Below are 13,622 nucleotides of genomic sequence, written 5' to 3' on the forward strand. Positions count from 1 at the left end.
GAATGTTACTATGTAAGTGTATCTGTGTTGTGCAATGCCTGCAGAGGTCAGAAGAGGGCAGAAAATTTCCCTGGAACTGGAGTTACAGAAGATTGTTAGCTGCCATGTGGGTGCTGAGAATTGAACTGGGGTTCTCTGCAAGAGTGTGTTAACTGCTGAGCCATCTCTCCAGCCTAGTTTTTACCACCTTTGAAGGTGCAAACAGTAATTTTTTTTTTTTTGAGACAGGGTCTCCCTGTAGCCACAGCTGCCCTGAAACTTGCTATGAAGATCAGGCTGGCCTCAATCTCACAGAGATCCACCTGCCTCTGCTCCCAAGTGCTGGGATTAAAGGCATGTACCACCATGCCCAGCCTACAAATAATATTTTTTTAACTTTTAAAAATATTTTATTATTTTTATTTTATGTGTATGTGTGTATTACCTGCATGGAGATAAGTGCACCCGTGTCGTGCAATGCCCACGGAGGTCGGAAGAGGTTGTTGGATCCCCTGGGACTGGAGTTATGGACAGTTGTTAGCTGCCATGTAGGTGCTGGGATTCAAACCTGGGTCTTCTCCAAGAACAACCAGTGTTCTTAATCGCCGAGCCATCTCTCCAGCCTTGAATAGTATTTTTAAAATATATTTTATTTATTATTTTTATTTTATGTGTGTGAGTGTATTGCCTGCGTGTATGTGAGTACACCTGTGTCGTGCGGTGCCACAGAGGTTAAAAGAGGGCTTCAGATTCCCCTAGAACTGGAGTTAAGGACAGTTCGTAGCTGCCATGTGGGTGCTGGGATTCAAGCCGGGTCCTCTGCAAAAGCAGTCAGTGCTCTTAACCGCTGAGCCATCTCTCCAGCCCCACAAAGAATCTTTTTTAAATAGAATTTTCCTAATAACTTTTGGCTTCTTTTGTTTCATGCCAGGATTAAGCTTGCAATAAAAGGGGCAGAAATTCAAAAACTTCATGCAAATTTGACTGTGAATCAGTTGTCTCAGAATGTTGTAGCTTCTAATGAGAGCCAAGAAGGCAGCAAAGTAATTACCTTGGAAGCAGAACCTGTAAAACTAGGTGGTAGTCAAGCCGGTGAGTATATTATATAGAATACTTTAACAAATGATAATCAGTTTTCTCATATTTTTAAGAAACAGATTATTAATTTGTAGTGTCAAAAGCACTTAATCTCTTATTAATACTTATAGTTTAATGAGACAGCAAGAATTATTGCATAATTCTTGGACTTTGCATCATTAAAAATATATTATTGAAGGGGCTGGAGAGATGACTCGGTGCTTAAGAGCACTGACTGCTCTTGCAGAAGACCTGGTTTGAATCCTAGCATCCACATGGCATCTAACTGTCTGTAACTCCAGTTCCAGGGGATCAGATGCCCTCTTCCGTCTCCTATGTCACTGCAGGACACAGGTGCACTTACATATATACAGGCATAACACTTGTACACCTAAAAATAAATAAAAATTATTGAAATAAAATTTCATCCCATAAGATGTACCCATTTCAAATATGCAATTGATTTGTACAAGTTTATTTTAAATGTGTTTATATATACTTGTCACCATCACTATAACCAATACATGTAACATTTTTATAAAAATCTCTTGCAGTCCTTTAGTTTTCTTTTAGTCTTAATTTGTTGTTATTTTTTAGTGCTTGGGATTGAATCCAGGGCCTGACTTACTGCCATCCCTTTATCCACTTCTGTTAAAGTGAAAGCTCTTCTTTTCCAATATAAATATTTACTGGAATAAACTTTTCTTTAAGCAATACTTTGCATCCCACTATTTTTTGTGTTGTATTTTCATTTTTATTCAGTTCAAACAATCATATATCTTGTGATTTCTTTCTTGAATCGTAAGCTATATATGTTTTGTTTCCAAATATTCAAAGATTGAAAATATATCTTTTTATCATTAGTAATAGCCAGAGATATGATTTTATTATTATTTGCTTTTTTGATAGTAGTGATTTAACCCAAGGCTTCATTTATGCTAAGCATGTGATCTACCACTGAACTATATCCCTAGTTCTAATTTTTTTGGTTTGATTTTTTTTTTTTTATATGGTCTCACTCTCTAGGCCTGGCTGATCTTGAACTTGCTATGTAGACCAATCTGGCCTTGAACTCAAAGAGATCTGCCTACCTTGGCCTTCTACATGCTGGAATATAAAATTGTTATCTTTTCTTGTGCCACCACATCTAGCTCTAATTTTGTTTTTTAAGTGTTTTAAGGAGCTTGGGGAGATGGCTTAGTCAGGATAGTGCTTGCATTGCAAGTGTGAGGACCTGAATTCAGTCTCCAGCACTCATGTAAAAAGCTAGGCATGGTAGTGTGTATTTGTAATCCCAGCACTGAGAAGTGGAGACAAGTACATTCCTGGGGTTGGCTGCTCAGCCATCATTGCCTAATCAGGAGCTCTTGGTCCCAGTGAGAGATTGTGTCTCAGCAAGATGGACAGTTCTTGAGGAATGACACCCAAAGTTATTCTCTGACCTCCACATGCACATAAACATGCATACACATGCCTGCCTACACACGCACACACACACACACACACACACGCACTCACAGACAGAGACACAGACACACATATGTACACACACATTTTCTTTAAAGTTTTTGGAGTTACCAGAATGGCTCAGAGGTAGAGTTTAATCCTGATGACCTGAGTTCAATTCCTGGGACCCACATGGTAGAAATACAGAACTAACTCCTAATAATTGTCCTCTGACTTCAACATATGCGGTATAGCATTCACATTCCTTTTTTTCTAATACTTTTTGAGGCATGGTGTCCCTTTAGCACCAGCTGGTCTGCAACTTGCTACGTAGACCAGGCTGGACTCAGTCTCACAGGGATCTGCCTCCTGAGTGCTGTGATTAAAGGCGTGCTACCATGCCTGGTAATTTTTTCCCTTTTTTAAGATTTATTTTTATTTTTTAATTATATGTCCATATGAGAATATGTGCACATTATTGCAGTTGCCTGTGGAGGCCAGAAGAGGTCAAATCCCTTGAGACTGGCATTATAACTTTGTAAGCTGCCCAATGTGAGTGCTTGGCACCAATTCAGATCCTCTGTAAAAACAATGCCTGCTCTTAACTGCTGAGCCATCTCTCCAGCTCCCCCTTCTATCTTTAAATGTCATTCATATCAGGCTGATAGTTAAGTCTTCTTTATGCATAATGACTTTCTATGTATTTGTTCTATCAATTACTGGGGCATAGTATTGAAATCTTCAAGTCTATTTGATTGTTGGTTTATGGGTTCTTTTAGTTCTATCAGTCGTCTTCTAGTTTAAAGGTGCTATTTACATAAGCACTCTAAATTGCTTGTTGTTAAATAGACACTTTTTTTTTTTTTGGTCTTTTTGAGACAGACAGCTAGGGAGCTGTCCTGGAACTCACTATGTAGACCAGGATGGCCTTGAACTCACAGAGATCTGCCTGCCTCTGCCTCCCAAAAACTGGGACTAAAGGAGACCTTTCATAACAAGATCAAGTCTAAAAAAAGGAAAAGAAGGGGGCTGGAGAGATGGTTCAGCGGTTAAAAACACTGGCTGCTCTTGCATTAAATAGACACTTTTTTTTTTTTTGGTCTTTTTGAGACAGACAGCTAGGGAGCTGTCCTGGAACTCACTATGTAGACCAGGATGGCCTTGAACTCACAGAGATCTGCCTGCCTCTGCCTCCTGAGTGCTGGGATTAGAGTGCTGGGATTAAAGGTGTGTGCCACCATGCACAACTTAAATAGACACTTTTATGGAGTGTCTCTTGTAGCCCCAGGTAATATTCTTTATTTTAAGGCTGTTTTGTTTGAAATTAATATGGCCCTTCAAATATTTTTATTATTAGTTTTTGCCTGATATGATTTTCCCCCCATTCTTTGAACCTGTGTCTTTATAGCTAAAGAGAGTTTCTTATGTAAAGTGTGTAGTTGGGTACTGTTTTTATGTACAATCAGATATTTTGTATTTCTAATTAACATTTTACTGGAATGTTCAGATCATTTACATGTAGTGTAACTACTTCTTTGGGGGTTTAATCTACTAATGGGTTTATTTTCTGTTTAGTTCATCTTTCCTGCCTTCTTCTGGATCAAAAATATTTTAGCTGTTTTAGTTTATGGTGCTGGAATCAAATCCAGGGCCTTGCACATGGTAGAGAAATGCTTGTCTACTAAGCTGTATGCTTTTTCATTTCTTATCTAGATTCTTGATTAAGTATACATCTTAATTTCACTCTTTTAGTATTAGCCTTTGGGGTTAACAAATGGATCTTTGTCACAGTCTATCTGATAGAAAATCAACTGATTTAAGAATAGGGAAGAGAATGATGTGATTTGCAGAGGGAGTACAGTTATTAGAGATGGCAGTAAATGTGTCATAGATTCTTTGATGGCAGAGAAGAGAACCACTGACAAGACTGTAAGGAAGTGAAGTGTTCTATATGTGCAAAATTTCTGGGAAATGACTACTTAACCCAATTCTTGAAGAAAAAGTACAGTTTCCCTTGTTCTCACCTGTGTGTTCTGTAAGCACCTACATCATGCCTCTTTTAAAATATTTTATTTAAATTTATTTTATGTGTTTGAATGTATTGCCTGCATGTGTGTACAAATTGTACCCATGTCATACAGTGCCCGCAGAGGCCAGAAGAGGGCATTGGGTCCCCTGGAACTGGAATTGTGGATGACTGTTAGCCACATTAATCATTCCTCGTCCCAATTCCATTCCTATGCCTCCTGAACCCCATCTGCACTGGTCTCTTTTTCTCCTCTCAAGACACTGTTCTCCCTTCTTAGGATCCCCTTTCTAGTTTCATGAACTATAGGCTCATGCATGTACTCATATACATGTGCACACACATATTTATAATTTCAAACCTGGGTTCCACGTGTGAGAGAAAACACATAGTGTTTTTCTGAGTTTGGCTTATTTGACTTATTTCATTTAACATAATGATCTTTGTATCTAGTTTCCAGCAAATGACATAGTTCCATTCTTTGTTGAATAAAATTCTGTTTTGTGCAATAATAAACATGGATATTCAAATATCCATGTATGTTGATTTTGAGTTTCTTGGATATAGAGTGGGATAACTGGGTCATATGGTAATTTTAATTGATTGAAAAATCTCCAGGGCTGGCAAGATTGTTCAGTGGGTAGAGGTGCTTGCTACTGTGCCTAACCAATTGAATTCAATACCTTGAACCCACATGGTAGAAGGAAAGAAGCACAGTTTCCACAAGTTGTCCTCTGACCGCCACATGAATGCTGCGACACACACACACACACACACACACACACACACACACACACACACGTGTAATAAAATGAAAAAAAAAAAATTTGCCTTTTTGTGCCGGGGTCTCCTTGTAGCCCCAGTTATCCTAGAACTTGCCATGTAGACTAGGCTGGCCTCAATCTCACAGAGATTTACTTGCTTCTGCCTCCCAAGTGCTTGGATTAAAGGTGTGAGCCATCACCCTGGCACTTAAGAATATTTAAAAAATATTTTATTCTTTTATTCTTTTAATTTTATGTGTGTGAATGTATTGCCTGCGTGTGTGTGTGTGTGAGTGCACCTATGTTGTGCAATGCCTGCAGAGGTCAGAAGAGGGCATCGAATCCCGTGGAACTGGAGTTAAGGATGCTTGTTAGTCACCCTATGGGTGCTGGGAGTTGAACCCAGAACCGCTGCAAGAAGAGCCAGTGCTCTTAACTGCTGAGTCTTCTCTCCAGCACCTTAAAAGTATTTTTTTAAAGAGAAATACTTCCATTCTGATTTTCATAATGGCTGCACATTGTCATTTGTTTTCTTGATGTTACCTGTTCTACTGAAGTGGGATGGACTCTCCAGACAGTTTTAGTTTGCATTTTCCAATGGCTTAGGATGTTGGACTCTCATCTTTATTGGTCACTTGTATTTCTTCTTTAAGCAGTCTCTATTCAGTTCATTAGCCCATTTATTGGATGATTTGGTCTTTTGCTGTTTAGTTTTTACAGTTATTTAGCACCCTAGATATTAATCCCTTTTCTAATCTATAATTGGGGAGGATTGTTTTTCCAATTCTTTAGGCTGTCTCTTCACTCTAGTGATTGTTTCTTATACTGTGCAGAAGCTTTTTAATTTTGTGTAATTGAGATTATTACCTATGTTATTGGAGCCCTTTTCACTAAGTTCTTTGCTTATACCTATATCCTGAAATATTTTATCTGTGTTTTCCTCAAGCATTTCTTACTTTTAGGTCTTACATTAAGGTCTTTCTTCCATTTTTGAGTTGATTATTGTACCAGGTGAGAGATAGGGATCTAGTTTAATTTTTATACATTTAGAGACCCTGTTTTCCCTGAACATTTTCTTAAATATTCTTTTTTTCCAATGCATGTTTTTGACACCTTTGTCAAACTTAGGTGGCTATAACTGGTGGGCTTATTTCTGGGTCCTCCTTTTCATTGGTTTACATGCCTGTTTTTGTGCCAGTTCCATACTGGTTTTATGACTCTGTAATATAAGCTGAGATTAGGTATTGTGGACCCCTTTAGCATTGCTCTTTCCACTAAGGATTGATTGTCCTGGCTATTCAGGGTCATTTGGTGTCCACGTGAATTTTAAAATTGTTCTTCTAGTCTGTGAAGAATGTCATTGGGATTTTAATGGGTATTGTATTTAATCTATAGATTGGTTTCAGTACTAGGGCCATTTTCACAGTTATTTCTGCCAGTCTGTGAGCATGGAAGAGCTGTCTTATGTTGTTTTCTTCAGTTCTTTCTACAGTTTTCACTGTAGAGGTTTTTCACCACCTTAGTCAGGTTTATTCCTAGGGATTTTATTTTAAATATTGGATCATATTGTCTGCATATAGAGATAATTTGACTTATTTCTTCTCTATTTACATCCCTTTTACTTCTTTCTCTTGTCTTATTGCTCCAAGACTTTGAATACTATATTGAATAAGACTGAAGACAGCAGGCACCCTTGTCTTGTTCTAGGTTTTGGAGGAAATGGTCTCAGTTTTTCCCCATATAGAATAAAGTTGGGTGTAGGTTTGTTTGAATGTAGCTTTTATTATGTTGATGTATGTGCCCTCTATACTTAGTTTCTTTCAGGGCCTTGATTCGAAGGATGTTGAACTTTGTCAGAGGCCTTTCTGCATTAATTGAGATTATATGATTTTTGTTGTTGTTTGTTTATTGTTTTGAGACAGGGTCTCCCTATAGCCACAGCTGGCCTGGAACTTGCTATGTAGACCAGGCTGCCCTTGATCTCACAGAGATCTACCTGCTTCTGTCTCCAGAGTACTGGAATTAAAGGGGCACAACACCACACCTGGCTCGATTTCTGTTCTTAAATCTATTTGCACTTACCGATTTGTATATTCTTGAAATCAGAAACTAAACTTTATGATTAAAATTTTCACCTATTTAAGTTGATTCTTGAAATTTTATTTAGAGCATTTTTTTCTTTTGTATTCATTTTCAGAAAGTATGAAAGGTCGAAGTCAACATACTGTGAATATGCAGTATGAAAGAGAGAGGCAGAGACTTGCTGCTGGAGTAGAGGAACTGCGTGCAAAGCTCATACAGATAGAAGCCGAGAATTCTGACTTGAAGGTTAACATGGCTCACAGGACTAGTCAGTTTCAGCTGATCCAAGAGGAACTGCTAGAGAAAGCTTCAAACACTACCAAACTAGAAAGTGAAGTAAGTTTGTACTTAGTTGGGTATTTTGAGATAGAAAAGTGGTATTATGGGATTTTGTAACCATCGAAATCCAGATTTATAAAGTTTTGGAAAATGGTACCATATAAGGTTATAAATTCTTTTAAAATCATATTTGGAAGCATGTTTTAATTTATGTTAAAAGTAGGAAAAATGCAGTGACTAAAAGTTCTCAAATTTGGTGGAACTAATACAATATCAGGTAATATAGTAGTGCACATTCTTAGGTAGATAGTTTGGATTATGTTATTGGAAGAAAATGAGTCAGTAATAGAGGACTCAAATTTTAGCAAACATCAGAGCCACCTAGAAAACTGTCAACATGTAGATTTCCAAGTTTCTTTCTAGCAGTTGTGTTTTAGTAGGTATGACTCATAAGTCTGAATTCTTTAAACAATTATATATAAATCTGTTGCGAGTTACATTCTGAAAAGGGGATGATGCATGTTTTTACAAATATCTCATTATTTTCACTGAGGACAGGGTTAAGATGCTTCAGAAGGTAACTGTGAATCAGGACCACATGTGTATGTGTTACATTCAACCTTCAAATGAAAGACTGTAGTCCATAAGGACACTTTTTAAACATTGATTTTTATTTATTTATTTATTTATTTATTTATTTATTTATTTATTTATTTCCTCAGAATGTTTTGAGGTTGAGTTTCTCCCTTGGAGAATTTACATGGTGATGTGTCCATACTGTATCCTCTAGACATTTTCTGATACCGGAGGCTGACTGGGGTTGCCCACAGGATTCGAACCTGGGTCTTCTGCAAGAACAACCAGTGTTCTTAACCGCTGAGCCATCTCTCTAGCCCCTTAAACATTGATTTTATATCTTGAAGTCAATAGCCAACTCTAAGAAAAGAACTTGTGGGATATGAACTTAATGTTAATGATGGAAAAGGAAACAGTTTATAATTACAGCTACTGACTTACTAAAAAACTTGTGAAATACTGATAACTTTTCAAAAATTTCAAATATAACATAAATTTATTGAACATATTAAAAATACAGAGAGGGAGAAAGGAAAAATAAACCATTGATTATTATACCACCAGAAATAACTGCTATTAACATTTTATTATACCAAATTCAGTCTGTAACTACTTATAATTTTTTTTGCTTTATGTGTATGTATGTATTGCATACATGTGTGCAAGTGCACCCATGTGGTACAGTGCTCATGGAGGACAGAACAGGATGTCAGATTCCCCGGACCGGAATTGTATGGCTGTTAGCTGTCAAGTGAGTGCTGGGATTCAAACCCAAGTCTTCTGCAAGAACAGCCAGTGTTCTTAACCTCTGAGCCATTACTCCAGCCTTCAGTCTGTAATTACTTTTAAGAATTGAAATACAGGGGCTAGAAAGGTGGCTCAGTGGTTAAGAGCACTGAATGTTCTTGCCGAGGAACCCGGTTCCGTTCCCAGCACCCACATAGCGGCTAACAACTGTCCTTAACTCCAGTTCCAGGGGACCCGGTACCCTCTTCTGACCTCCACAGACATTGAACTACACGGGTGCACTTACATTCAGGCAATACACTCATACACATAAAATGAAAATAGTGAAGTTTTTAAAATGAATTACAGTGCCATTCAGATATATAAGACTCTGTCTTTGTTGTTGTTGTTGCTGTTTTGTTTTGGTCTTTTTGAGACTGGGTCTTCCTGTAGCCCCAGCTGGCCTGGTACTGCTATGTAGACCATATTGGCCTCTATCTCACAAAGATCCACTTGCCTTTGCCTCCCAAGTGCTGGAATTGAAGGTGTGTACCACCATGCCTGGCTGTTTTTTGGTTTTGACAATATTGGGAATTGACCCTAGGTCCTAGCACGTTAGAAAAGCATTTTACCACTGAGCTGTGTCCCCATCCCAGTTTTTAAGTACTTATAATTAAAAGATTATTCACTATATACTCTAAATACCTATTACTGTAAATTTTCTGAGTTTAGCTACAGTTATTTATGATTTGGAAAGAAAAGCACGTATTTGATTTTAAGATGCAAGCCATTACTTTTAAAGCTAATTGTGCATTTTTTCAATTTTTTTTTTTCAGATGACAAAGAAATGTTCTCAACTTTTAACTCTAGAGAAACAGCTGGAAGAAAAAATAGTTGCGTATTCATCTATTGCTGCAAAAAATGCAGAACTTGAACAGGAGCTTATGGTAAAATTTATATTTTTTAAATTTTTATATACTTTTTTTCGAGACAAGGTTTTGCTGTACATTCTAGACTACAGGTGTCTATCCCCATATCTGGCAAATTTACTTTTGTTCTAAATATGCTGTGACTTTAAGCATGTAAGTAGTGATGGCATATTTTGTTTTCACATCAGTCTTATAAAATATGCCATGTAGGAAAGTAGTCCTGATAAATTCTTTTGGGTATTCATTTTTTAAATTTATATTTTAAAACTATTAGGCTAATATGGTAGTTTGAATCTGTAAATCACTTTCAGTAATATAACCATTTTGTATTATTAATTATGCCAATCCATGAGCATGAAAGGTCTTTTTGTCTTACAGTATCTTCTTCAGTGTAAACTCAGGTCATCAGGCTTGGCAGCAAGTGCCCTTATGCATTGAGCCGTCTCAACCACCCATACTTGATTTATTGATTTGTGTATGTTAAACTATCCTCAAGTTCCTGGAATGAAGACCAGTTTGTTACTAATGATCTTTTTGACATGTAATTGAATTTGATTTGCAAGTATACTTTTTAGAGAATTTTTTGCATCCATGTTCATGAAGTTGGTTGGCCTGTAATTTTTTGTTGTTGTTCTGTTCTCATGGTTTTGGTGTCAGAGTAGTGCTGGCTGCATAGAATGAGTTTCATGGGGTTCCTTTCCTTTATATTTTGTGGAATATTTTAAGGAGCATTGGTATCAGCCATTCTTTTTTTAAATATTTTTTATTTTATGTGTATGAGTGTATTGCCTGCATGTATGTGAGTGCACCCATGTCTTGCAAAGCCGCGGAGGTCAGAAGAGGGCTTCGGATTCCCCTGGAACTGGAGCTAAGGACAGTTTGTAGCTGCATGTGGGCACTGGGAATTGAACCCAGGTCCTCTGCAAGAGCACTCAGTTCTCTTAACCGCTGAGCCATCTCTCCAGCCCCGGTATCAGCCATTCTTTAAAGGCTCGGTAGAATTCAGCAGTGAATTCATCCCATCCTGGGCTTTTCTTTCTTTGAAGACTATTACTGCTTCAATCTCATTACTTGATATGGTTCTGTTTATGCCACCACGCCCGGCTAAATTGTTTTTATCTTTGTTACTTAACTTTGGTTGGTCGTGTATCTACATTTATCTGTTTCTTTTAGATTTTCCAGTGTTTTGGAATATGAGTTTTGAAGGTTTTTTCCTCAATGATCCTCTAGATTTTACTGGAATCTTTTGTAATATTACCTTTTCATCTTTAATTTTATTAATTTGAGCTGTGTCTTTTTGTTTAATTGATTAGGGATTTGTCTATCCTGTCTTAATATTTTTAAATTTTTATTATTTTATGTATATGAGTGTATTGCCTACATGTATGTAAGTACACCCATGTTGTACAGTGGCTGTGGAGGTCAGAAGAGGGTATCAGATCTCTGGAACTGGAGTTACAGATAGTTGTTAGCAGCATGTGGGTGCTGAGAACTGAACCTGGGCCTTCTGCAAGAGCAGCCAGTGCTTTTAACTGCTGAGCCATCTCTCCAGCCCCCTTGGTTTTGGGTTGTTTGTTTGTTTGTTTTAAAGAACCAACTCTTTTATTGATTCTGTGTATTATTCTTTTAGTCTCTACTTCATTAATCTTTTTCTTGGTTTTTATGATTTTTTGCTGTCTACTGATTTGGGGTTTGGCTTGTTCTTGATATTTAAGACTTTGAGGTCCATCATAAGTATATTTATTTGCGATTGCTCTGAATTTTTACTATAAACACCATAATCTAACTTCTTGGTATTGCTTTAGTGGTATCCCAAAGTTTTGATAAGTTATACTCTTACTTTCAATTGATTCTAGGGCATCCTTAAATCTCCTCCCCGATTTCTACATGACCCAATGGTCATTCAAGAGTACATTGTTCAGTGTCCAATGTTTGTGTGGTTTCTGCGTTTGCTCATGCTGTTGGTCTTCGGCTATTTATTCTGCTATGATCTGACAACATACACGTAATTATTTTTATTCTTCTGTATTTGTTAGAACTTGTTCTGCCTAGAATGTGATTTCCTTTAGAGAAGGTTTGTTAGGCTGCTGAAATACTCTGTGTATTGCATATCTACTGGATGGAATATTCTATAGATCTGTTATGTCCATTTAATCTGTTGTGTAGTTTAACTCTGAAGTTTCTTTGTTGATTTTTAGTTGACATTACCTATTTAAAGGTGATAATGCAGGATTGAAGCCCCCCACTATTGTATGAGGACCTATCACACCTTTTATTCCTTTTAATGTTTGTTTTATGAAATTTGGTGCATATATATTTAGAGTTTGTTATATCTTCTTTGTGTATTTGGTGTATGTGTGTATGCAGGCATGCACATACACCCACGTGTGCATGTGTGAAGGCCAGAGAGTAACACTGGGTATCTATATCAGATAGTTTACCATACTTTTTTGAGCCAGGGTCTTTCATTGAACCTGGAGCTCACCATTTTCGTTAGAATGACCAGAGAACCTTCAGAATCCTCTTGTCTCTGCTCCACCAGCACTGGGGTTCTAGATGCATACTGTTTTGCCTGGCTTTTGCAATTTTATGTCTTGATGAATTGTTCTAATATATATATTTTTTGAATGTTCAAAAATATTTTATTTTCTGAAATACAATCTTGAGGAAATTAACAACTAATTAGAGCATACGATTCTAAAAGGAGAAGCGAGCTTGAGCATTTGCATGTCCATGACTTCGGTAAATGATACAGTGAAAAGGGCTTTGTAGACTATAGCTGCTTTAAAGAATAAATTTTAGAGATGCATTTAAAATTATTCTTTTTTGTTAATTATTTATTTAATAACCACATACTTAGAAGAAGCATTTCATTACAACAGCATTGACATATTCAATGACAATTTTCTGAGCTAAGATGCATCTTTTTCAGAATTGGCTGTAAATTTTTAGGTTTACAGTTGAATTATTACAGTTATACAATATTGTACTCAGTATAAACCCTATAAGACATAAAGTTAAATGAGGTTTTAACCTTTAAAAAAGATCTCCATTTCATTATTAAAATACACAGTTTCATACAGAAAAATTCATTTTCAATGCAATTGACATTAAGATGTTTGCACATGCATTTCTAATCTCTATATATCTGATTATTACTAGTGATACTTGGTTACTTTCTGAGCTCCCTGGCATCTGAGCATGGATATAAGTCATCAGGTAGAATTCAATGGTAATGTTTTCCACATCTACTAATTATTATTTTTTATCATTATTTTTTAATTTTTAATAACTACATGATTAGAAGAAGCATTTCACTACAGATTTAACATATTCAGTAACACACTTCAGAGCAAGAGTGCATCTCTCACAAGTGGGTGGAAGTTTCTAGGTTCACAGTTAATACAGTTACACAATATTGAACTCAGTATAAGCCCTGTAAGACATAATATTGAATGGGATTTAACCTTTGAGCAAGAGTACATCACTTTCACAAGTGGGTGAAAGTTTCCATGTTCACAGTTAAGTTAATACAGTTATACAATATTGAACTCAGTATAAGCCCTGTAAGACAAAATTGAATGAGTTTTTTAACCTTTAAAAAGATCTCCATTTCATTTTAAAATATACTATTTCTTACAGAAAGACTCATTGTTTTTGCTAATAACACAGAGATGTTGGTGAATGCGTCTCTAATCTGAATGTATCTGATTATTACTAGTCGAGGAGACTATTTTT

At 36.7% G+C, this 13,622-nt stretch overlaps 1 protein-coding gene across 2 annotated transcripts in view; it reads left to right on the forward strand.

Moving 5' to 3' along the window:
- The window catches only part of Ccdc18 (coiled-coil domain containing 18), a 101,173-nt gene that overhangs the window by 32,606 nt on the left and 54,945 nt on the right, over positions 1-13,622 (forward strand). For both annotated transcript variants that reach the window (XM_008826850.3, XM_029560501.1), the window contains exons 12-14: positions 911-1,071; positions 7,490-7,710; positions 9,792-9,902. In XM_008826850.3, the coding sequence (XP_008825072.1) occupies positions 911-1,071; positions 7,490-7,710; positions 9,792-9,902 (493 nt within the window). The remainder of the gene's footprint in view (positions 1-910; positions 1,072-7,489; positions 7,711-9,791; positions 9,903-13,622) is intronic.

This window comes from Nannospalax galili, unplaced genomic scaffold (genome assembly GCF_000622305.1).
Source record: "Nannospalax galili isolate Female #2095 unplaced genomic scaffold, S.galili_v1.0 scaffold451, whole genome shotgun sequence".
NCBI lineage: Eukaryota > Metazoa > Chordata > Mammalia > Rodentia > Spalacidae > Nannospalax > Nannospalax galili.